Source organism: Ixodes scapularis, unplaced genomic scaffold, assembly GCF_016920785.2.
Source record: "Ixodes scapularis isolate PalLabHiFi unplaced genomic scaffold, ASM1692078v2 ptg000324l_1___fragment_1__unscaffolded, whole genome shotgun sequence".
Taxonomy (NCBI): domain Eukaryota; kingdom Metazoa; phylum Arthropoda; class Arachnida; order Ixodida; family Ixodidae; genus Ixodes; species Ixodes scapularis.
In genome coordinates this window covers 636851-662810 of record NW_024609966.1, presented here as the reverse complement: position 1 = coordinate 662810, position 25960 = coordinate 636851, and the positions used below count along the sequence as shown (strand labels likewise).

General features: G+C 45.9%; 1 protein-coding gene across 1 annotated transcript in view; it reads left to right on the top strand.

The window, feature by feature from the left end:
• Nucleotides 1–25960, top strand: part of LOC115308697 (spectrin beta chain, non-erythrocytic 1) — a 309133-nt gene that overhangs the window by 195044 nt on the left and 88129 nt on the right. Inside the window, exons 27-40 of the mRNA XM_040214208.2 lie at nucleotides 597–756; nucleotides 3124–3201; nucleotides 3293–3432; nucleotides 6659–6782; nucleotides 9325–9471; nucleotides 11494–11757; nucleotides 13535–13665; nucleotides 14393–14579; nucleotides 15055–15255; nucleotides 16670–16786; nucleotides 18006–18119; nucleotides 20688–20870; nucleotides 22589–22734; nucleotides 25191–25422. Of these exons, the coding sequence (XP_040070142.1) occupies nucleotides 597–756; nucleotides 3124–3201; nucleotides 3293–3432; nucleotides 6659–6782; nucleotides 9325–9471; nucleotides 11494–11757; nucleotides 13535–13665; nucleotides 14393–14579; nucleotides 15055–15255; nucleotides 16670–16786; nucleotides 18006–18119; nucleotides 20688–20870; nucleotides 22589–22734; nucleotides 25191–25422 (2224 nt within the window). The remainder of the gene's footprint in view (nucleotides 1–596; nucleotides 757–3123; nucleotides 3202–3292; nucleotides 3433–6658; nucleotides 6783–9324; nucleotides 9472–11493; nucleotides 11758–13534; nucleotides 13666–14392; nucleotides 14580–15054; nucleotides 15256–16669; nucleotides 16787–18005; nucleotides 18120–20687; nucleotides 20871–22588; nucleotides 22735–25190; nucleotides 25423–25960) is intronic.

Here is a 25960-nt window from a genome sequence, read left to right as displayed (position 1 = left end):
CACTCCAACTTTCTTCTTTTTTTTTTTTTTTCATATCTTGAAATATTGACAAAGGGGATGTACCGCTTATCTGATCAAGGTTCGGTCAGGGCAACGGGTGATTCTACTTTTGTTTCACGACAAAAGTCACGGACAAGAAATGGGTGTTTATCCGGCCTTATATTAACAGGTCATTAGCGTAGGACTCACCCCACCTCTAGAGAACATGTGTGCGACCTAAATATTCAGACTTGGAAAACGTCCATGAGGGTTCTGGTTCCCTAACAGAGAAATAGCCTCGTGGTTAGTTCAGTGCAGCTGTGTTCCAAGTAGATCCAAAATAAATTTGTAGTTCAAGATGGTTTCCTACCAGGCTAGAGCTTTTCATATTGAACCTTGAAAACTTGAATTCAGGGTTCCTCTTTTTTTCTGATTTTGAGAAAACCGTGGATAGAATTAATCTTTGGGGTTTGTTGGTATTTACCGGAAACACTGAACCCCATTCGTAATGCTTATCCAACGAGCCCACCTCAACATTTTGGATGAGAGGGGAGAGATATGCACAGGCACGTCCGTCGCCCGCTTTTGCGCCGGTTGAGCCGCCGTTGCCCTTGCAGGTTCTCCGACATCCAGAAGCTTGGCCAGAAGCTGCTGCTGAAGAACAAGGACGGCGAGGAGATTCGGGCCACTTTGGCCCAGCTGCAGGAGGAGCAGAGCGCCATCCATCGGGGCTGGCAGGAGAAGCTCGACTACCTCCGACAGGGCGTGGACTTGCAGGTAAGGCGCTTGCTTGAGGCTCCCTTTCTGGCCGGTCTGTGGCAGGCAAAGGAAACCGGGAAAGGCCTTTGCCACGAGGCTTGCCAGGATCGCTTACCTCTTCTTCAGTGTCCGCTCTTTTCTAGAAAAAGAGTGTGTCATCTGTTTGGCCCCTTACCTGTTTATTTCTCTCAATTATACCTTGTAGTCCTCAGACAATCTGCGTTTGGGAGCATTTTACGGATGAATACTTAAAGGCACGCTTGGCATTACTTTTATTTTGCAAGATTTTTTTTTAATTTAAAAAAAAAAAAAAAAATCTACAGTCAACTCTTGGCAATTTGAAGCTCACATGACCTGTAAAACACTTCAAATAAAAATACAGTCAACTCTCATTAATTCAAACTCGAGGGGGGCCGAAAATTTGTTTGAATAAAGCAAAGTTTGAATTATCAGGAGTTTCTTCCCATAGAGATGCATAGGATGGGACCTGCACGTTAGTTTGAATTATCCGAAAGTTTGAATTAAGAGATTTTGAATTAACGAGAGTCGACTGTAAATGGTCAAACTGCAAGTTTAACTAATTCTTTCCTGCCTCCATTAATGGAGATGCACTACTTGAACTGTGCTCTTGCAAATTGCATATCTTCCTTTGGGCCCCTTCGGAAGTCCAAAGAAAATGTGAAAAAGTACTTCATGGTGCCACGAGCAGTTTCATTTATTTATTTGGGACTCGTCCGGGAAAAGTTTTATGCTTGCCTCCGCTAATGGAGGTGCACTGCTTGAACTGTGTTCTGCAAATTGCAAATCTTCCTTAGGGCCCCTTCAGAAATCCAAAGAAAATGTGAAAGTACTCCATCGTGCCACAAACAGTTTTCGCGGCACTCTGCCGCTTTGCACGGAAAGCAAAGGTTTTAGGGTTAGCCACTTGTACGATTTCACTGTCCGAAAGTGGACCACAGATCATGGCATGTTTGTTGACATCATTATATTGCAATGGACGAAATATCTCCTGGTCTAGGTATGCCTCTAATTGTGCTTTGTTGGCCATACGTAATGCGCGGCCATGCTTGCCTTCGTAACTTCCACGGGGACGACGGCGTAATGCATGCGCCTGTGGCCATGCTGACTTGGCTTGGCTTGACCGCGAAGCTGGCTTGGCAGCTTAACCGACTCAACCGCCTGGCAGCCTAGTTGCATGCCGCACTCTTGACCTTTTCTTCCGACAGTGCACACAGTGAATAAAAGCGACAAAGTGTGCACGAGTGGGATTCAGCTTGGTCAGTATTATCGCAAAACTTTTTCGTTCTCCCAGAGTTATCGGACTTCTTGTAAACGCAAAAAAGCTATTCCTTCGAATTAACTAGTCCCAGTGGTTAAACTTCAAATAACTGCACATTTTTTTTTTCATAGACTCGTATGGGTGATTGGCAGGACTGCACCTCTGCTTCAAACTAACCAAAAATTTGAATAAAGCGACTGAATTACTTCAACTGTATATCGCATATCAGGCACTGACTCTTCTGTGTCAAAGCATTACTTCCCTTATTGCGGCTCCTGAATGTTCCCTTTCTAGCAGCAGGCATCTCGAATAAAGAGCATGTCATCTGCTTGGCCCCCGACGTGTTCTATCTCTCTAACATGCAACAAATGTGCCTACTTCCTTGTCAAATCCTATTCCTTGAAACTTGTATTGGCAAATATTTTGTGCATTAGCATTTAGCAACACTCTGGGCTTACTCTTACTTTGTAGAGATTTCTCTAGTTTCATCGAACCAGTATGTGTTTCTTTACTAGGCACTGACTTCTCACTCGTTTATATGGAAAGGCTGCAGTTGGATAAATTGATTGGATTGTATTGAATTATAATAGTGACCTGCAAAGAATAAAGATTGCTTCTATATAAATTTATAGTGCTACAGTCTAAGCTCATTATAACAGACCTGGTTACAACAGACATTTGGATATAACATACCGATTTGTGAAGTTCGATTTGTGTTCCTCTATGCGCCATTGACTCAACTTCATATCTGCATACAGCAGACCAAAATCTTGGTCAAAACCAAGGTCTGTTATAACGAGCTTAGACTGTATTTTCTACGATCCAACCGAATTTCATTGTCTAAGATTATTCTTTCTGCACAGCTGTGCACGCCACCCAGGATCAGATTTCTGTATGCAAATAAATATTATTATTATTATTATTATTCTTTTTTTCCTCGAAATACTGGTGTATAGCCAACTTGTTTTTTTAAATTTAATTTCCAAATTGCCGCGTGCAGGCATGAATCTTGCTCCTCAGAAATATAGTATACCCAGTAGTATGTAGCATTGAAGGCATAGAATAGCTTTTCTTTAAGACAATGATTTTTCCTCTTTTTATTTCAGATGTTCAACCGCGAGGCCGATCAGATTGACAGCATCACGAGCAGCCACGACGCTTTGCTCGACTTCGAAGACCTCGGAGTGAGTGTTGCTTAGAACTTCCAGTGTAGCCATTGCCTGTCGAGTGCGTTTGTTCATGCCCACGTCTCGTTACTTTTCCGGTGTCATCCAGACAACGTTGGACGACGTGGAGGCCTTGTCGAAGCGGCACGAAAACCTCATCAACACGTTGGCCGTGCAGGACCAACGTGTTGCGGCATTCAGCGAGATGGCTGACAAGCTGATTGCTGCTGGTCACTGTGAAAGCAAAAAGTAAGTTGCATTTTTCGCCGGTTCAGGGTTGCCATGCTACCTCTCAACAGTAGGGCTGACTTTAGCTCGGCTTGTGGCTGCTGAGCACGTGTTGATGCTCAGCTTTTACAACGCTTCCACACATTCAGTATTGTTAATGTCAGATGATAAGGGGAAACTCGTTCCAGTTTGTGCCGTGAAGAATAAATAAAAGAAGCGGCTGTCCCAGGAATCGAACCTGATGCCACTGCGCTAAAGCCAAGCACGATAACCAATCGGCTACGCAAGCCTGGTATTTTTAAGGCAATGTTAGTGTTTGTTAAGGTATCTTACAGACATGCAAGGCAACCCACCTGGAGCTGCACTTTTCTGTGCAAATTTTCACACTGCAGGAAACTGAAGGATCCACAAAAATGCACGATGTACAGCATTTTGCTGGTACAGGTATAAAGTACATCTTTGTGAACACCGTAAAAAAACATCAGTAAATATCGTATTTACTCGCATAATGAACACACTTTTTTTCCGAAAAATTCTATATTTGATGGGGGGGGGGGGGGGGGGGGGGGGGGGCATTACGCGGGGTAAAATCTTTGCATTTACATGTGTAGCAGCCGTGCCAGCTGTACCACTGGAGCGAAAGAAAAGAAGCCGAGGCGCACGAGAGGAGACCACGAGACACGAGCTTTGCGATTCGGCGACCGAGCGGACCGGCGGCTAGATCGGACAATGTTTTCTACTGTTTCGGTTTTCTTGTAAATATTGTATATAAAAATATGTTGAGTGCCACCTGACTGGTACCCACATATGCTTTGCACAAATGTCATTTCAGGTGCCAATATGACATGGCAGGGTACTGTGGCATGTCTCCAGTGACGTAGGCGCACCTACGGCTGGTCGTGCGTGCGCCACAGTAATCATGCTCTATAAATTGCAAACCTTTTTTAGGGCGGTTTTGGCGTGCCTTTTGGCAAAGAAAAAGCACCCTACGAAGCTCACTCAGCACGGAGAGCAACGCAACAACGCGACCGTTCTTAGGCCTAACCACTTTCACTCACTGTCCGAAAGTGGACCTTAGACGACGGCGTGTTAGTTGACATCAATGCTTCCGATAGGTGAATGTCCTGGGCTGGGCAATTCCTCGACCCCAGCTTCGTCAAATGTGCGCGCCGCTTGGTTTTATGGTTGATCACTTCTGCAGCTACACACTTGCGGTTGCTTGCAGCCATTACAAGAGCGGCTTGGCTTGGCTTGGCTTGACTTGGGCTGACCGCTTGGCGGCAAAAGAAAATTGACTTGGTGGCTAGCTAAATTGGATGCAATTCGAGACTTGAGAAGCCGAAAATTGGAAGTGCATTCATTATGCGAGGGAAAAAAAGAACACTCAAAATATTGGTACCCGTTTTGGGGGGTGCATTTATTATGCGAGTGCATTCATTATGCGAGTAAATACGGTAAACAAGGAAACAGATGTGTGCGTGCATGCTGAACCAAGGAGGTTGTTTGGCGAGGAGGGAAACGTCTTATCTCTCTCGAGCTTGGCCTTGGTCTCTACTCGTTTAAGGAGCTGGCTTAGCTGCTGAGCGTCAGGGTTAGGGGTAGGCATTCGGCCGGCAAGGAGCAAAGAAACAAACTCTTTGTGCTACAAGCGCTTGCATACGAAAGCGTGCATGGGGATGCCGTGGGGAATTGCACTCTCGGCGGGTCGCACCTTAACCTTGAAGCACATTACTCCTTCTCTTTAGGTTTCCTGGTCGCTCTTTTTGTTTGCATGCCGGTACAATTTTTATTTTAAAAAGTGGTAATCGAGCTTAAGATGCTTGAATTCAACAGTGCAAGGTTTCGCCCCACTTGCTCCGAGCTGTGATATGCTAGCAGACTTGGCCACAAATTTTCAATCTACAAAACCTCGTTTCTGATGTTGCTCATATTATATTTGACACTATTCTTTTTCCTAAGACACCTCGAATGCCGCGCCGGTACGTCAATATGGGATAACACAAATTCGGTTTTGCATGATCGATTTTTCATGCTCAACTACTGCGAAGCTACCTGTACTACAAAATCTTTCGCCGGGCCACCAGGGCTAACATGGGGATGCTGAACCCATGACGTGCAGTATGGCAAAGCCAAACATGTCTGGTTCAAACAAGCTTCAAACAACAAACTTTCTAAAAGAAACAAAAAATAAAGCGGAAAAAACCTAACCGCTGCAAAATTGGTCAACAGGGACGTTTTATGTGTTGCGGAAATAAGAAGCTTCTAGGTTTTGAAACTTTTTTCTCCTATCATTGAGCTTGTGTAGTTTATTTTACAGCAGTAGCTGGCAGTAGTGCCCCTTTCCGGCAAGAAATGCTCATGTATGTACGCAAAACCCAACTCTACAGCGGAGGCTCTGCTCTCCCTCTCCCAGTCATTCCTCGCGCTCTGCATGGCTCTCTCTCACACCCCCCTCACTTCCCCCCTGTACCTCGCCGCTGTTCTTGCTCCGGTGGCGCTCTCCCTTCTTCCCTCCCCCACCCCACCTCCAGCAGCCGTTGTTGCAAAATACCCACGTGGTCGCGCCGTGCAGACACGCTGCCTCGCCTCCCTACTGCCGCCGCCCAGGTTCCGTTCTTGCATGCTCTGCGAGGCTCTACAGAACAGCTCGCGTACATACTTTCGCTTCTTCCACCACAGGGCACCCTGTTCTGAAAGAGCGTTCCAGCCAAAAAGAAAAAGCACGTCTTCCTGTCTTTTTCTAACAGATACAACATCTGGCACGGTCGTTGCACGAAAGCACGCATCTGCTCACACACGTCTCCTACAGCCCTTCCATTGAAAGCAAAGAACTTTTTGCAAACATTGTACAGCACACTGGCTGAAGGCAAACCTTCTCGACGTGCCTTTCCACAATGCAGCAGCTACCGCTGTTGATCGCAACACACTTTTTGTGGTCATGGGCTTGAGTTGAGCTAGTCTGTGCATAACTAAAATAGGGCCAACTTAAACTTGGGAGACGAAAAAAAACGTAAAAAACTGTAATAGAACCTATTGGTGTGGTCTTTTCAATTTTGTTTAAAAGTAGATTCTAATTACACTGAAAGTATTGAACCATGCACTTCAAACAAACATTAGTTTCTTACGTACAATATTTAACTATTGGCGAGTTTGGTACAGGTGGGTTAGAATGTTCTAGATTATTTGTGTGTTTCTGAATGCTTGGAAGAGAGTGGCAACAGAGGGAGGAAAACCTGACTTTCTGCAGGATTGACAAGCGCCGGGACCAGGTGGTAGCCAACCGGCAGGCGGTGAAGGACAAGGCACAGAAGCGAAAGGAGCTCTTGGAGGAGTCTCGAGCGTACCACGAGTTCAAGGCTGAATCGGAAGAGGTGAGACGGGAATCTCTTCTCCGCTCGTAACTTTCGCCATCACCAAGCCACAGCTAGTTTGGTGAAACAACTTTAGCTACGTGTATAGACTTCCTTCATCTTTAATTGTTTTGGTCATGTGTGTATTATCTAGGCTGCTAGAGCGTCTGTGTATGTTACATATTGTGGTGCTGACTGTATTCTCACGCTTGCCCATGTCTTTTCAGAGTATCTGCATACTCTGTAGATACTGCCGTGTTATTGTTCGTCTCTATGGGGTTGCCACAGGGTACAGCAGTGTACTCTAGGAAGTTAAGGGGAGACTCTGGTCCTGGGGAGTAAAAATTACGCAAAACAAAAACTGCGCTGCCTTTTTGTGGTGCTTCTTTGCAGACTAAGGGGAAATGCGAAAGCATTTTGACGTGTCTTTTTTTTTGAAGGGAATATAGTCGCCGACTGATCTTTCTTACGCCGATAATTCAGACTTGTTCGATATTTTGGGCGTAAAGAGGAACTGTGACCTACCCAATAGAAATAGTGCATATTCACGACCAATGTTTGAGACAACTTGAAGTACGAAAGTCTGATTTTTCTGACCAAATTGTTGCGAGGAATCAGCGGGAAACGCCACTGAGAAACTGCCATTTTCGATTCTATGTTGTCTGCACATGGATTGGCCTGGTTTGGCAGTGCTACATGAGTACTGCTTAGTCCTAACGTTAGGTGGCGCTATGCTACCACTTTTTTTTTTTCTAGCTGCACGTCATTACCATCATCATTGTTACCATTTTGCTTTGTTAATTTGCCATCCTGCAGTCGTGGACTTGCACCTCTCATCTCGTCTCGGTGAATTGTGTTTTGGACTACACTGGCTTGGATGTCATGGCCCCGTCTGTTCTTCTGCCGTCACGAAGTAGCAGAACGCTAGAAAAGAATGCAGCAACTTTCAAGTTGATAGAAAGTGGCCATATGCAAGCTGAGGCATAACCGGAAGCAAGGCACTATTGATAAGCCTGCTTACACGTAAAAAAGGGAAGTTTTTGTAATCTGACGATTTTTCTAACTGCTCTATTTTTTTAGACGCTTTTTCGGTCCCTGCGAAATCCGAGAAATCAGTTGGCGAGTGTATTTTGCCGATTAAAATGAAACGATCCTCGTTTTCAGACTCGGCCCGGGGTTGTAGCGGAACGAGCCCACCTCGCTTCTTTTGGGCCTAGCCTGATGCTGTTGCTTCTCTTTTCCGGCGTCTCATTGGCATAATGAACACGCCGAGCCTCAGAGGGCTGCCACCTCTGTTCGGCAGTGTCTTTTTCAGTCCGCTTCGTTCCCTTCGATGCATTGTAGACTACCATAGCACTTCCAGCAAGCGTATAAATTTTATCGTAGACCCTTTTTGGAAGCGTGTCCTCCGTTGGAAGCTCTGGAATCCCTGCACAGTGGCGGACACAAGCTCGAGCCCCTTGCGTTTGATTGCGGAGGCAAAGCTCGAAGCTGCCGACTCTCGCTACTTGCACGTTCCACGGTGTCAGTTGGCAAGAGAAATAGAAGTTAAATAACACTTTACAAGTTTCTTTCTTGTGCAGTGGTTGAGCGTCGTGCTCACAATCTCGGGGTCATGGGTTCTGTAGCGTTTCCAGTGTTGAGGACAGAAGAGACGGTGCGACCGACTCCCAGGTTAGGTGAAAAAGTTGCGTCTAATCTCGCACCGTCGGGCTCGTGCCAGGGAGTGGCATTGCTGTTGCCTTCGTCGGCAACATTGGGTTGACGGACTGCCACAAATTTGGTTCTGGGGAGACATTTGGAATTTTGCTCTTCTCAGTGTTTCAACTTATCACTCTCCTGTAGCATAGGTTGCAATTACTGCACTTACGAAGTGCACATTTACTTAGTTACATTGATCCAAAGGTCCATACCTATGCTGTTTACAAGCATGTTTTCATAACTTATATCTTGTTTTTTCAAAATTAACTTTTTTAGTGACAACACGAAGTTTGGCCCTAATACCTTTGGATCTACTATTTTCACTGGAATGCTTTTTTTGAGGTTTGAATACCTCATATATCAGACAGTGCAATGAGTCTAAGCTTTCTATAAATGTTAGGTACAGGATTTTTTTAATAAAGACTTTATTGACTCGTTTTCAATGATCAGTGAAATATTTGTAACATGATAAATTTTTATAAGACGCTGCTAAAGTTATAAAAATGGCATTTTTGATTGCGGCGGGTTGTCCCGTTGAGTGCGCTTCTTACCGAGCACTGGTGCACTGCGGAGAAGCAACACCCGCTGACGTCGCTTTCGCGGGTGTTGCTTTTCCGCAGTGCACCCGTGCTAGGCAAGAAGCGCACTCAACGGGGCTAACTCGCTGTGGTCAACATTTCGAAAAATGCGACTAATGCAGTTCATCTCGAAGCGAATATCGAATTGTGTAATATTCAAAACTACTATTCGAAATACTGAATTTATGCATAACACTACATTATGGCATCTGCTCTTTGTCTGCAGCTGTTTTGTGCTTTGCATACATGTCTCATTAACTTGATTGCAATATTGCTATCTGCAGATGTCAACATGGATCCAAGACAAGTTGAAGATGGCGACAGACGACTCTTACCGCGACTTGACGAACTTGGAACGGAAGCTGCAGAAGCACGAGGCATTTGAGGCCGAGCTGAAAGCCAACGAAGCTCGTCTGCACGACATTGACTCGGTTCGAGTGCATCCTTGTCCTTCTTGTAAAGTCTTGCAAGCTCTCCATATTTATGGTGGTCTAGAACTGGGTGATCACACGGGGGGAGATTTGGAAAAAGTGTATCTACTACCAAGTTTCATCCAGTCATGGGCATGTTACCAGTAAAAGGTAATAGTGTTACAGTTTACTTAGGGGGAAAAGTAACTCTGTTACAGTTACAGTTACCGGTTTCAAAAAGTAATGTGTTACGGTTACAGTTACCCTGTTACTGTAAAAACAGTAATGCCGTTACTTTCTCGTTACCATACAAAAATTGGACTCAAGGAATCACAAACCAAAACAATATTATTTTATTTGCTACACTATAGTTAGAAGAAAGGTAAACTAAGAAATAAGAAAAATTTAAACCCAAAGGGTGTTTCTTTTTGCGTCTTTCGCCGTTTTAGAATTTTAATGTGCAAAATTTATTTGCAATGATTGTTATAACTTAGAATCAACTGTTTTCCAAAATTTTCATCGGCCCGCGTCGGTGAACGTTTTGGTGTATTTTTCACTCCGAAACGAATAAGGACAGAGATGGCCACATAATTACCTTATGTCATATACTCGGAAGCAAGCCTAAACATAGCAGGTCAAACAGCTTCCAAAGAATAAAGGGGGAAAATGAGACAATTAGCTTCTGTTGCTCTACAAGTGTACAACGACCACTGCGGCATCTGTGTCCGGAACGCCAACTGTGGAAGTTGTGTTCAATAGACTGGCTTCGAAGAGAATGATTAAGTTAAATAAACGCTGGCTTTCTGCACAATATGGGGACGACTTCCTTGAAAACTAATAAGTTTGAGGAAACGGCAAATGGCTGGGTGTAAAAATGACAGCACGGACATATCCAAGACACAGCCCAGACGAAATACTCCGAGACATCGCACGACCACCGACACCCGCAGGTGGTCCCTGCAAGAGAAGAGTGAGCCAAAGTCGGTGAAACAGACAGTGTTTGCTGCCCCTACCACCGCGGGCGCTGCTTCCTTCATCTCCCGGTTTCGTGCTGACTCGTCCCTCGTCCATTCTTGGTCGTGGGCTAAACCAGGCGATTGTTTGTTTGTTAAATGAGTGGCAACGCTTCTCATTTAAAAAAGTAACTGTAACGGCCTAAATAATTACAGTTACCAATAAAAAAGTTACAGTGCTGCAGCTACAAGTTACCAGTATTAAAAAGTAACGCGTTACTAGTAACTAGTTACTGCCCAAGACTGGTTCCATCCTTGTTGAAGATTGCAGCACACTCGGGGAAGTAACTGACTTGTACAGCCCAATCAGCAACACAGTCAAAAGAAATTCCTGTATGGAAGTCCACTACCCGGGTGTACCACTGTACAATGTAAACATTTTCCTCATTAGTTTTTTTTAGCTTCATAACAACACTGCCCTTAGATTACCTTCAACTGGAACTCCCCTGTCTCGCTGTGGGAGAGCTTTTCCGAAAGACGAAGTGGGTATGCCGTCAGCCCCAGGAGGACTATCTGATTGGGCAATGGTTTGCCGAGAAAGCTAGAGAGATGTACGTGCTCATCTCAAAGTTTCATAGCATTCGAAACACATTTACGGTTTTTCAATTATTTTGAGAGACGTCGTAGATAGTTGGCACCTTTTTCGGCACTCCCAGAAATGTGTTTAAAGTTATCAACGTGCATGAGTCGTTACTACCAGATGCTGTTGCAAGAAAGAGACAATGCCTACCAATTCGTGTAAGCGCACACCGACAGCAAGAACAGAAAACCAACGGTTTAATTTATTGCAGCAACTATTTATAGTATTAAAAGGTTTTTTGTCAAAACACACGAGCAGTATGATTTCAAACTGTTACAAATAAATTTTTGTCTATTTGTTTTAAAGAAAACTTTTGTTCTACACCAGGGGGGTATGCCAGTGCTGTAGAAACTTACTAGGGTAGAAAGCGGCAGAGGTTGCAGACCAGAGACACCCGAGAGCCGCAATAATTTTAGTGACTGAATGGGGAAAACCCGCATTGTCGCCCAGAATGGCCGCAGCCTCATAGCGGGGCAGCACTATGCATCGGAGGACGTTGCCCGCGACCTGTCCCGGCTGGAGGCGCAGTGGGCGGAGCTGTGCCGGCGCTCCAACGAGCGGGGCCGGTGCCTGCGGCAGGCGGCCAACCAGAGGGCACACAACCGGGCGCTGGAGGACGCTCGGGTCAAGCTGGACGAGCTGGAGGCCGCCCTCGCGTCAAAGGACCTCGGACACGACCTCCGCAGCGTCAAGGACCTCCTCAAGAGGCACCAGGTGGGCTCTCAGGCCCCTCGACCGCTCTAGTTGCCGACAGAATGAAAACGGTGGGGTTTTGGTCGCCCACCTCCGGCTCGAGTGTCCTACCTTCTGTGGCGACGTCTTGCGAGACTAGAGTCTGCATGCGCAGTCGGGTGCAGCGGAAGGCAACGAGCTCATGCTGGAAACATTCAAACGCCCCACTGTTCTCATCTTGTCGGCGACTAGAGAATTGCATCATTCGTGCAGTCAATTATGAACCGGAAAGCTCAAATGCGAGTCGTGTTTCGGAGAGTTTTTTTGTGCTCTGTATAGCAGATGGCGGTGCTAGCACTATTGCTGTGCCCCTTTTTGGGTTATTTTGTAGTTTGTTCTTGATTTTCACACAGAAAAAGCTTCAACGTCCCAGGAAAAAACAATTTCACGTCTGCAAGCAACCATGGGGAAAGGCAAGGTGGCCTTAGTTGTGAGGTCCACTTTAGCCGATGAAGAAATACGGAACCTTTTAGTTGAAACTGACGAGTACTCCACAATTTCTGGTGACTAGTCATTCCACCTCTCTGATAATTCGGAAACTTTGTTCAAAATCGGCAACTTGCACGAAAATTAAGGGAAACTATCAGTTGGCGTTCAGATGTTGTTTGTTCCACTTTACCTTCCCAAACGTTTACAACGGCAGCACGCAGTTAAGGACTGCTGAATGGACAAATAGCATGGCCAGGATTTAATAATAAAAGCAGCAAACAATATCTGGAGGCCAACTGAATGTTTTCTCAAATTCTTTATCCTGTAAATGCCATATTATTTTGGCTTAAATTGTTTTCTTTACTCCTCAATTATTCGTACCTTCACTCAGTCCCCGTTGAGCTAAAACTATCTCCCCTTAGCTCATTGTGAACTAGTGTGCGGTGCCTCAGTTTTTACAGGGACAGCCGTTAATGGAGACCTCCTGGGGAAAATGCGCGGGTATCCTTCGTGGAAACTCCTGGTGACGTCGTCAATTACGCGACTGCCCTCAGCCGCCTCCAGCGAATTGTACGAAAACAAAAATTTGCATCTGCCAAGCCGGATTCGAACCGGCGACCTATGGATGCCAGCTATTGTTTCCTCTACAATCGACAGCCCTACCAACCGAGCTACCGACGAGACATATTCCGGGGAATTAAAGGCTGCATTCATTTTATTTCTTTCTACCTTCGATAGTGCTTGGGCGTCTGGTGAGCCTCGGGTGCACTTCCGCGAACGGCATATCGCGTCTTGCAGCATATCACAACGAGCGCAACCTCGGCATGCGGTGACGCCAAGACGGAGGCGTCTGCCGTGTCGCGGCAGCTTTTGTGGAGCTTTGGCGTGTTTGCCGCTTGGAGTGCGGATTCACCGGCGACGGTGTCACGCGCGGACCTCGTCTTCTAGAGGCCGTTAACCACTCCGTTGTGCCGGCGCACGACCACCTGGGCATACCAACTTGCACACCTTGTGGCTAGACCTCGGGAAGTCTATAGCAGATCTGGAGAGCGCGAATTTCAGTCGCAGCGCATTTGGGAAGCTCGTCGTAGACAGAGCACGGACGAAGTGCGGGAGTGGAATCGAGAGCGGAAGCAAAGATGGTGCGAAAATTCTTGGAACCACGCTTGGGATGCGGCGCAGAAATGACAACGATGCCGTAATGATAGTGATTTATGCGAGCAGCACTCGAATTTTTAAGCGAAGGTTTAATCCCTCGTACGCTCGAATGAGTTGCGGCTAGTAAAACAACCAGTTGGGAAACTAATGCCGAAAATGTTTTGCTCGTCAGGCTCTCGAGGCGGAATTGATCACGTGGGAGACAAAGGTCCAAGACCTTGTCTTGTACGGAAAAGACATGGCAGACAAAGGTCATTTCGACGCACCAAACATCCTCAAGGCCACACGGACCCTCAATGACAGGTAAGGCACTCCGGAACTGTGCTCGCACCCAAAACTCACTTTTCGTGGGCTTTACTTTCTTTTCCGCATCATCTGTGGCTCTTTTGTGACTGCTTAACACGCTGGAACATTAGCACCATCCATTGGGTAGCCTCCATTTCTGACCTGCGTGACTAGAGACTAGACTGAAGCTTTGCAGTATTTGTGAGATAAAATCTCCACACTGTCTATGAAAAATAGTTGCTTATAACAGTGTCAAGTTCAGGTTCACAATAAAAAGATCAAGCATAACAAAAAAAAAAAAAATATGCAGGCAGGTCGGAAGTGTTTGGAGGTTAGCCAATAGATGGTGCCAGTGTGCTAGGCAGAGAGATTACAACGCACTCGGTCACAGTCAAACGGAAATGTGTAAAGTAGACTTAATGTGATTGACGTTACAAACGACAATCAAATGAGGGCTGCTTTGCACATTTGAGTCTGACCCTGACTGATTGTGAAGGCGTCACAGTGCTATCCAAGTGCTATTACTCGGTGCTAAATATGGCGCCGAGTACGTTGAAGTAAGTGCCGCATTGGCACTCTCTTCACGGGTTAAGAATTGGGTAAATCCTCCACCTCTGGCGTGAGCCGTCTGCCTTTGATGACACTTTGTCGCATGTACAGCGAATTCCCGGCATGAGGCAATAAGTGCTTAGCGCTGCGAGGTATCCGTGAACCGACCTCGGCTGGGCGCGTGCCCTTCCGGCAGGTTTGGGCGCCTGCGAGAGCCGGCTGAGGAGAGGCGTCGGCAGCTGGAAGAGTCCCTGAAGCTGCACCAGTTCAACTTCGACGTGGACACGGAGAAGCAGTGGATCACGGAGCACCTGCCGGCCGCCTCGTCCCTTGACCTGGGCCAGAACCTCATCGACGCCCAGAACCTCTTCAAGAAACACCAGGTCGGGGCTTCTCGTCTCGGAGGCGTCGGTTTCTGAGAAACTAAGTAGTGCGGCGCCTCGAGTGCATCTCCGACTGGCAAGTTTACCGCATCCTCAAAAGTGATCCCTCGATTTCCTACCGACGAAGTCGTAAAAGTGCCGCAACGTTGCCCGTCACGATCTTGGTGGTGGCACGGCGGCACAGATAATTGTGGCAGACCCTCGTCTTGCTGCATTTTCTTCTGCAGCCAGACATTCGACAGAAACGGAAGTAGATACGAGACGAGATACGGTGACCCTCGCGTCTGCTCACCTCTTTTGCCAGCACTTCTCACGACGTCTGATAGCACGATGCGCGGGTTTCCGCGACGCAGTTCGTGGGCGGGATGGGGGCTAAATGCGCCGGGGGAAGATTGGTCTCGGGCACCGTGGCAGCGCCGCGGAGCGATCTGGAGTGAACCGGAGTGGGTCTGACCTAAGGGCACGCTGCTTGCAGAAACTGGAGCGTGAGGTGCAGGGCCACCAGGGGATGGTGGACAAGACGCTGGCGGCCGGCCGGGCGCTCGTGGATCAGCGCCACTTTGCCTCGGCCTCGGTCAAGGACAAGTGCCACGAGCTGCTGGCCTGCTGGAACCTGCTCGGGTCAGAGTGCGCCAAGCGCCGCAAGAAGCTGGAGCTGCAGCTCAAGGCACAGACGGTGGGGCATCCGAAATCGGGGGTCACTTTGGGGGGCGCTGCTTTGGACTGCGTCTTTTCGGGGCCTGACGCAATCTGCTCTTTTTGTCGAGTCTACCGGTCCAGAGAGTGTTACATTCCCTTTCTCTAAGGCCATACCTTTTTTTCTCCTCCAAATCACTGGAAGGAAGGATTCATTACGTTCTCTTTCTTGGTGCAAAGGATGCGATTTAGATGGCGTGTTTTGCATCGAGGCAGGATGTATACGCCTAGAATTTGGGGATTTTCAAACTCTGGAAGTGGGTGGGTTACGAAAAGGTGGAAAAAAGACAGTCAAATATGCTGCAGAATAATTTGTTGGCCTAGTTGGTTTAACATTACGAAAATAAAAAGCGCAAAAGACAAGGACAAGAGGAGGACTACACAGGACAAGCGCCTTCTTGTGTAAGTGCTTGTCCTGTGTAGTCTTCCTTTTGTCCTTGTCTTTCGCGCTTTTTATTTTCAAGTATGCTGCTTTGGTGCATCTTTAATCTTTCTTTACAGCCTTTATTGTTGTAAATGCCTCCTTTTCAAGCTCAGATCTTCGGTGATGGGGAAGAGAACAAGCACCTCTTTGAAGGAGATGTGAGAGAGCAGGCTCAAAGCTGGGATGTGTAACCTCGAGGGGCACAAACTTTACATTTATCTCTCGCTGGAGCACTAGCTTCGGCAGATTTTGTTTGTTTCAGAGACTCTACCACGACAACATTTCACAAAATCCGTACCAAGCTCACGCGTGAAAGGTTGCCATGAATCGACCCGCTATACATTTTCTGCTATCGCTGCTAGCGACTTTAACGCATAATTTGTCTTATGAGCTCTTTTCTATGAGAAAATCATCCTGAATGAGTGTCTTGAATGAGCATCATGAATGGGCATCAGGAATGAGCGTCATGAACGAGTGACAGTCTCAGAGCGTCACAGTCCTTAAGGTTATATATAAAGCTTATATGTAAAGTGCATGCCCCAGTGGGTCTTAAACTTGGGTGGATGTGGTGGCAGTCTGATATTATAGCCACTGAGCTACGTAGCACAGCTGCTCTCGCAGTATCGAGCTCCCGGCAAAACGTGCCAGGGAGCAGTGCGACGTCGTGCCGTGCGACCGCTTGCCTCATTGACTTCACGCATCACGCAAGAGCCATATAAGGTGGCACTTGAGTGGCGCACAATAAAAAAAACTACCACGAACCACACAGTTTGTGGTAGTGTCCCGCACGCCTTTGCAGCGTCTGGAATACATTTTGAACTCCCTGGTCTTTGTCAGCACAATCAGCAAGCGAGAACGTCTTAGTTATTTTTTAGTTAATAAATTTGGTCGACTTGAATTTGAGGAAACAGAGCTAGCAGGGGCTAGTCATTCGAGCTTCTCGTTGTGGGGCCTGTTGCTCCTACTGCAGTTCTACTCTGAAGTGAACGAGATTGAGGCCTGGATGAACGAGAAGAAGGCGGTGCTGACCAGCTCCGACTTTGGCCGGGACGAAGACGCCGCAGTCAAGCTTCTCACCAAGCAGAAGGTGCGCTTCTTTTTTGTCGGCCATCCTTCGGGTGCACGCGCAAATGCCCAGAATTTGTCCCAGTGGGATTTTTTTAAGGGGTTGACCTCGCTTGTGGCATCTACACCGTGCAGCAACTTCGTAATCGCCTCTGTTGCTCACTTGCCGCATATGAGCGCACGTTGGTATGCACCAAACAAACACCTTGTCATTGACAAAGTGCCTGACACTTTTCTTCCGCTTCCCCGGCTTCGTTTGTCCACTCCCTCGCTGCATGCTCGTATCTTCTTTTGTCTCTTATTTTTTATTCTGTTTACTTTTGAGCCTATAACATTGCAGCTTTGAAATGTGCTTCCACGGAACAAGCGTTTACACTGTGCATGATTTTGAAAGCTGTCAATCAGTGGTGTTTGTGGCACGTACGCAAGCTACGAACTTTGCGATAGTAAAGCATTGTTTCTCGAGCATTTCTTGTTTAGAACAATGAAACATTTGGCAAAGGTCTTAAAATGGCTCCCTTGCATAACCTCTGTGGATCACTATAAAATGTCAATAATATCTGCGCTTACGATAGCCTCAAGTAAAATGGTCATCTATCATAAAATATTAGTGGCAAGAGAAAAACACTTATTCATATTTTTTGCCGTTCCGCCGTTGAGGAATCTACTTGCATATAGCAAGTAGATTTAGAAATCCCCTCGATCAGATATAGCTGGGAATTTCTATAGGTTTAATTTTATGTTAGATGCGTCAATTACTTATCATCCCAAAGTAGGCATTATACTTTCTGAGGCTGCAGTCTATAGATATAGACTGTCTTAGAAATGGACAAGTGGAAGCTTGGGAGCAACCTCATAAGTTTAGCTGGAGTTTCGTTTAGGCATGATGCACTCATGAAAGGCTTGGAAAAACTGATATTTGATTAGAAAATACTCGGCCCAAACAACTATTCGCTTCGGTATCACTTCGAATTTGCTTCAAATTTACTTCTTATTTGCTTTGAATTAAAATCCACTATTTGCACATGCTTAGTTGGCCTTTATGGTGGTGGCTGTCACAAGCTTTCCTGACTGCCAGGTATTGAGGCTGCTAAAGAATGTTCGTGACCCTTGCAATGTCCTGATACCTCCAGTTGTTCTACCTACAGATTCTATTTGTTGTACGTTTGGCATTCTTTGTGTTGTCCATTTGATTTTGGTGACTTTGTTTGAGCAACTTGGTGACTTGTGGCATTTTTCAGGCACTGGAGCTGGAGATTGATACTTACTCCGGCCTCATTGTGGAGATGACGCATCAGGGACAGACGATGATTGACCAGAGCCATCCCGATTCTAAAATCATTGCAAACCAGATGGTGAGACTTGAAATACTTTCTTTGCAGTCAGCATGTTCATTGAACTAAAACAGTTAGATGCTTTTTATTTCTTAAGTTTTTTCTATACCTCTAGACTTTTTTGGCAGTTGGCATCAGGGACATCAAGTATAAGCTGTGACATTTATTTTCAAAGGCAATAGATGTCTTTGGTACAAACCTTCTTTCGTGAGTGGTACTAAAATGATGCTGACTCGGACAAAATAAATTTTTTCTTTGTTTTGCGTGAATTGTATTCGTTTGATATCTCTAAATATATTATGTATACAAACTTAAATGCTATTTCTAGAACAAAACACAACAACCACAAATTACTTCATATTGCTTTAGCACAGTATATTTCAGGAACTTTCGTAAAATCTGTGAATAAATTGAAGTGCCTATCAAAGGACATTGTTAGTGCGGGCGGGTTTGCTCTTTGTCAGAAATCTTTTGTGTTTGAGTTTATTGGGGCTAGCAATGAGTTTATCCTCCTGCTTTCTCTTCATAACTGGTAGTATATCCAAATGAGTAAAATACAGCAGAATCTCGATGATGCAATTTCCTTAAGATCGCGGAAAATATTAGCAGCATCTGAAATTCATATTATCTAAAACAGACAAATCTTGTTTACAAGATTTGGTTGATCTAAAACAACCAAATCTTGTCATGCATTCTTGTTTATTTTTTTACAAAGAACTATGTGTTTCTCCGTGCTTGGAAGGGGGTGCAAAGTTAAGAGATCGATGTCACAAAAACTTGGTCATGGAAGTGATGTCATACAGATAACATTGGAGCACCAACCGATTTGCATCACCGCGCTTTCTGACGGCGCGCCGTGCCCGCCGCCGAGAACCGTGCAGTTAGATACGCGCAGTAGAACATTTCAGCTCACGTTCTCAAACTCCTTCACGTATGCACCCTCTTCGAAGGACCTAACTACCTTGGCGTCGTCCTAGAGGTTGTCCTAGAGGTCGTTCCAGACGTCGTCCTTGAGGTCATCCTAGACGTCGTCGTAGACATTGTCTTTGATGTCGTCCTCGATGTTGTCTTAGATGCCCTTGAGGTTGTCCTGGCAAATGCTATCACAATTTATAGACAACCAACACTAGAGGTTTCTGCAGCAATTTCTTGTCTGCTGGCTTGCTCGTTTGCTCGCTTCAACGCGACGCGCTCCTGTCTGATTGAAATGATGATAGATGCTACTCCAGCAGCCATAATTCCGCATCGCTCTGGACAGTTGCCGAGCAGACAAGCTAGCGTCCGGTGCGGCACCGGCAGTTCACGCGACTCTCAAGCGTGACTCGGCAAAGCACTAACCCCTCTCTTTTCTTGTGCCACCCACACACAGTTGTGTGGAAATTTATGCAGCATACTCGTGCACCAACCAAATTTTTTTTTTTTTTTTACTTTGGGTGAAGAAGGTTGTTACTCTTTTCTGGCACTTTTTTCCCTCGATATCACCCCACTGACTTTTTTGAAACGAGTAAAATTGCACACTGGGTGTCCTCACTGACGTTTACCGAGCTCACGGGCCGCTGTAGAACGTCAAGCGCATGCAGGGGTTCACCCGTCGATGGCGGTAATTTCTCTAAAGCATGTCAACAGGATTTCCTCTAGCGTCACATGTTGAGCAATCTTTGCTTGCTTGGCGTTTACACCAAAAATATTGTGCATTTTTTTATGGTAACATTGTGTTTTCCAACAATGGCACACTGTGTCGATGGTGCTAAGCCTAGCTCCTTTGCTAGGTCCGTGTGCTTCGTCTTCGGTTCTTCGTCGACTTGAGGATTTCAAGCTTCTTTTTAAATGAAAACACTTTCCACTTACATGATATGACTTGTCAACCAAAAGTGATTCATTTGTTGGCATTAGGCAGACGCGTTTTCTCTTCCCTAGGAGTACACTTTAAAACAACCTGCACTAATGCGGTGATGACACAATGACTCACTGCTGGCGGCGGAGCAAGAAAAAAAAAAAAAAAAGAAAGCGGCAGTTTCTTTGTATTTTTGTAGACCAATGAAATGCCAGCAACTGAGTGATGTAGGATTGCCAGGCACACAGCGCAAGGCATGGGGTGGGCGCTGCATTGTTCCGTCTGCGCAGACAGCGCAGACAGAACAATTGTCTGTATCGTCCACCGTGGCCTGAGACAGCATTCATACTATCCCGAAATGTAACATATATTGTACACAACACACTGGCCGGGACTTGTAAAAAATTTGTATCATCTTGAAATATGAATTAACTGTGATCGTATCATTGATTTTCTACTGTACTAAAAGAATCAAAGCAAATCACCTTAGGCTGATATATAGTAGGCCCTTAACAATCATTCTTGTTTCTGTTTTTAAGTAAGGGAGACAGCGTTGCTTGAGCTAGCTTAGGTGAGCTTGAATAAGATTCTTCTGGGTCTTAATTCAGTCAGGTTGCTTTAGCACTTCTTTATCTTAGCATTCTTTTTGCAAGACAAGTCCTGTCCCCCTTGAGGTGGGATGAGGGTACACTAGCTTGTACATGGGTGGCCCTCTGCTGGGTGGCCCTCTGCTCAGATGCGTGTCTCTCCTTCAGCACACGGTGAACCAGGAGATGAAGAACCTGCAGAGGCTGTCGAATGCCCGCAGGCAGCGGCTGATGGAGGCCAAGCACACCCACGAGTTTTTCCGGGAGAGCGACGAGCTCGAAGACTGGATCAGCGAACAGACCCAAGCTGCTCTCTCCGAAGACTACGGCAAGGACTACGAACACCTCTTGGTGAGAGAACTCGAAGCTGGTCCTCGCTTACTTCGAGCGTTACAACTCCGAGATAGTCTTGTGTCGAGACGAGTGTTTATTGCTGCGCTTTGTTTCCAAAAGCTTGAACTTGTGTAGAGGGAAAGAATTAAAAGGAGACCAATACGAAGTATGTACCACCTAGCTCAATTGAGGCCCTTAAGGGGGGACACTACCCAATAGAGTTAACTTTTTAACCTATGGCATAATATCAATGAAATTTAGAGTATATACTGGAAGTTGTAAGGCAGAATGCAGTGCAAAGTTGCATCAGTGTACATGTGTTGTAAAATAACTTGTAGTAATTTTTATCAGGAACACACCGACTTTGTTTAGGAAAACTATCATTAGGAAACTAATGTAATACCGAACATTTTTCTACTCTGGATCTGCAGTAGAATGCCTAGAGAGTGCAGCTGTGAAAAGAAAATTTCCAATAAGGAATTTACTTTATGCTAACATCACAGTGAAAAATCAAATAAATTTTCTTGCCTTTTATGTCAAGCACAAGATCTTAACATCTTTTATAAAAGACATCCACCAAGTCAAAAAGCAATTCCATAGTTGCACTGCCCATAAAATTCCACTTAGGAAAAACAATAAGCGAGTCTTCCCTCTTGTCCCATTAACAAACGATAGTTTTCCTTAAATGAAATTTATGCCAAAATGTGGAACGGAGAAAAATGTGTTCAAAGTGTTCCAACCCCTACCTTTTCTTTAGCTTCAATGGACCGAAAATAATTTATAAAAAATTAACTATGCGGTGTAAACTAATGAAACTTTCTGGAAGTACTCTCCAGGTGCTGGTGGATGTAAATATGCCATTTTTCAAAATCAACTTTTTTTGCAGAAAATTTTTTTTCTGGGTAGTGTCCCCCCTTAAGATTGGAGGCATGGTTCGTCTCAAACCGTGGGGAGCGTTTTTTAGTGAACAGCGGATGCCTCTCATAAAGATTGGTCATGAGTGCGCATACGCTGCATCATAGCGGGGCAAGGAGGGAAGTGTAGACGTTTGCGAACGATCCATGCATTCCTTGCAGCTCGTATCGCAAACGCGGCCCATAGGTCGAGCGGTTGGACACTCTGTAATACAGGCTCTCTCATTGGCATGCTGGTGCCACTTATGAGGTGACCCTGGAACAGCACTTCACTAGCGCGAAGGTTCTGCAGTATTTGGGAGATCACATATAAGTACAATGGAATCTCGTTAATTCAAACTTGCAGATAATTTAAACTATCATGCAGGTCCCATTCTATGCATCTCTATGGGAGGGAACTCCCGGTAATTCAAACTTTGATTTATTCAAACAAATTTCTGGTCCCCCTCGAGTTTGAATTAACGAGATTCGACTGTACTATATCTATGCGAAATGGTTGTTTGTACCATCGTCAAACGTTTGACTGGGGAAGCAAACAAGTTTCTGGTTATGGATGATGTCGTTCACTGAAGGTCATTCTCAAAGTCGGTATGAGTTCGTTGCATGTCTATCGCGCATTGGCATTTTGTCCCCTTTATGAATAGTACTCACTTCGAAAGAGTAGCTAGTATGATTTACAAAACACCTCTTTGTATAGTCTTGTCTGTACCGGATTTGTAGTCGACTTCGGAACTTGCATTGTCTACAGACCATGTTCTGGAAGCTATGGTAGTACTTTGTTCGTCGTAACGTGTCGCTTGTGGCTTTGTTAATTGTTGCCAGGTCTTGCAAGCCAAGTTTGAAGACCGGAAGCTGGTGGTGGACACGGGGGAGAAGCGGCTGGAGCAGTGTGCCGACCTCGGGAGGCGCCTCATCACGGCAGAGGTGGCCCGTTCAGGCGAGATCGAGAGGCGCCTAGATCGTCTGGAGTGAGCACCCTCGTCTCTCTCTGTTTTCAGGCACGAGCGCGCGCCGAGTTGCACCTTGCGTGAAACGAAAAGTTGCGTGCAACAGAAAGTTTTGTCTGAGTGCATATTGCACGTGACTTTCCGTTACGTGCAATGTGCTTCCCAGGCAGCACAAAGCGGGCAACCTGCCAAGAACCCACGTGGGTTCATCTAGCGTAACTTGGGAAGCATCAAAAGGCAGCCATAATAACTTGTTTCACGGTGTCAACACAATGAGCAAGTCTTTGCCGCTGAATCCGTGTCAACAAAGAGAAAAAAAGCTCCTTCCTAATGACAATCTGTATGCTGGATCTCTAAGGGATTCAGGGGCAAGTTTGTGAATGTCTTTTTTTTGGGGTTGTTTAAAACGTGACACATACTTTAAAGGGGTACAGAAATGAAAATCAAAATACAGTGGAACCTCGATTATGCTGGTGAAGGCGAGCGGGTTGAACATGGATACATAAAATTGAAAGAATAAAACACGGAGGACAAGCACAGGTGGTTGTCCTGTGCTTGTCCTCCGTGTTTTATTCTTTCAATTTTATGTACTTGATTATGCGTCTCCAGTTTATGCGGTATCCCGCATTTTGTGACGAATTTGCCTGGTCCGGACGAACTCTCCATAGAAGTAATGTATTAAAAGTTTGGTTTACGCGACATGATTCTACGCGTCTTGCGTCATATGACGTTCGGCGGGAAACGTGTGATGAATTCAATGGCTACATCAGGAAGGGGGCGGCGGTGTGGTAACGCGGAAGAGTTCTGCGCGGTGTTTCAGAGGATCCAAAAATACGTCGCCGGCAGCCCTAGACAGCCACCGTGCCGGGAAGGAGCAGGAGACAGCGCTTTCCCTTCTCCTCCTCGGGTTGTGAAATGCCTCGGCGTTTTCGCTCATTCCATCGTTCTTTCGTCTCTCGTTTTCCCTCGCTCTCCTCTGCGCGGCACTTTCTCCAACTCGTTGCTTCTCCCGTGTGCTTCAGTTTGAGAACTTTGAATGCACTTTAGGAGTGTTTCTCAAGTTCTGCAAAATTGAAAAGGCAGGACTTTTTAATTTTGCCTTTTTATTGATTTAGCTTTCAATGTGAAAGTTCAAAACTTTCTGATACAGTCCTTTTTTTTGTGTCTAGCTTCAGCTGGGTTATAGGAAATGAATGGGAGGAAGCTGGCCCATTAAAAAAACTGTCCAGTCAAGAATATTCCTTGGAAAATTCTTAGTTGACGTAGGATGTTGTGCTATATAAGCAAGTTTGAGGCAAATTTAATATCCCAGTAAACTAGCCCACAAAATCCACTAACGTAACCCGCCAATAGTGCTTTGCTCGATAAATATCTTTGACTGATATTAAAGGAAAATTTGTGCACTTTTCTTTGAGAAAAACAGAGTGGGGGAAAGTGCAGTGGTGGAAGTTTATCATAACGATGTGAGACAGGGGCAAAGAACCCGGAAACATTCAAGTTGGAAAGATAGGCATAAAGGACAATGTCTAAATTCAAACATTGTTTGTCTATCTTGTTATGCCTGTCCGTTCCACTTTCGAATGTTTTCAGTCGTCATAAAATGTGGGACGTCGCATAAGCCAGGGATGCACACCGTAAAACCCCGTAAGGGCACCCTTCCCCGAGAGATCACCCATCCCGTTTTTCTGGCTAAATATCCATAACGTAAAAATACCTAAACATCGCCCATCCCCCGATTCCTGTCAGACATCACACAATGTCCGATGGAAAGCACGTCAACTGCTCGGTTTGCGGTACTGGTACGTGTGACAAGCGGGTTCACAGCAGGTTCCCCCGTGTTCGTCCGCAATCTTTGCTTGCGATATCTGTCCTTCGGCGCTTCTATTTAGTCATAAACCAACTAGTCCAACCAAACATTTTGCGCATTATCGGTTTCCTTGACATGCGAGTTCATAGCAGGTTCCCGCATAATTTGTCCATGATTTGCACGCACGATATCGGTTTTTGTGCCGCGCAAGTTTTCGGTTTTTGCGAGTTTATTGCACTACGAAGCACAAATCTGCTGCATCTGCAGTCTGCAAGATCCTTTCCCCTTGACACAGAAGTTTGTTGCGAATTCCCGAGTGTTTATCGCTTTGTTAGACGCTCATTTGCTGTGTCCGTGATTCATGTTATCAGCTCCCGTGTCACAAGGTTTGTAGCAGGTGCCCCTTGTGTTTATCGTTAAGGGTAGCCGGGGTTCCTCCATGACCTTTGGATAACGTCTAGTTCTAAAAATGTGGCACTAGATCGAAACTGCTAGTGCTTCGTTTAGGTGGAGACTGAGCATTTGGCGGCGCATGGTTTATATTTGAGCCGAAAAATCACTCTAAATTTTTTCGGCTACACGTTGTAACTAGTTTGTTTCCATAGTGCGCGCGATTGTTGCAAAACGAGGAGGACGGATGGGTTGAGGATGGAGCGACGCTCCCTTCCAGGGAGCTGTGGCGTGGCCTGAGCGAGGCGCTGGCGTCCCGAGACCAGAAGCTGCAGGCTGCGGGGGAGATCCACCGCTTTAACCGGGACGTGGGAGACGCCCTGAGCCGCATCCAGGAGAAGTACGCCGCCATCCCAGAAGAGACCGGCAAGGACCTGGACGCCACCCAGGGCATGGTGCGGCGCCAGGAGGGCTTCGAGAACGACCTTGTGGCGCTCGAGGCACAGCTGCAGGTGCGGGGGCCGCTTTTTCTCGCGCAGGGGGCTTGCCGGGAACGTGGTGCTTAAAACGAGTCTCCGTCCATTTCAATGATTGATAGCTTTTGTGACCAACGACTAGTAACAAATATTCCTTTAGCGGATGCAATGAGCTTAACAAGTACCTTCCAATCACCATTTCTAGGTAAGGATATATTCAAGTATTTCATTTCAGCACGCTGCAGTTGAAATTTGCCACTCTTTGTAATTGAAAGGGCAACGCACATGACATTGTCGTCGAGGCAACATTCTGAATGAATTCAATCTTTCCTTCAATGGCAGTCGCGGCCGCTTCCGCGACCACGACAGAGTGGACCTTGAACTCGCAACGCACATTTGCAGTTTTGCTTCATGTTATTTCAGGAAATTTTTCTCGTCAATGTCACCTTACCTGGCTCAGTAAACGCACTCAGCACCTTGAAACTCCTCTTTTCCACCAATCTCTTACAATTACACATTCATGTACTTTGAGCCTCATCCAGAAACAAAAAATACCTGCGTTGTGCTACGCAAA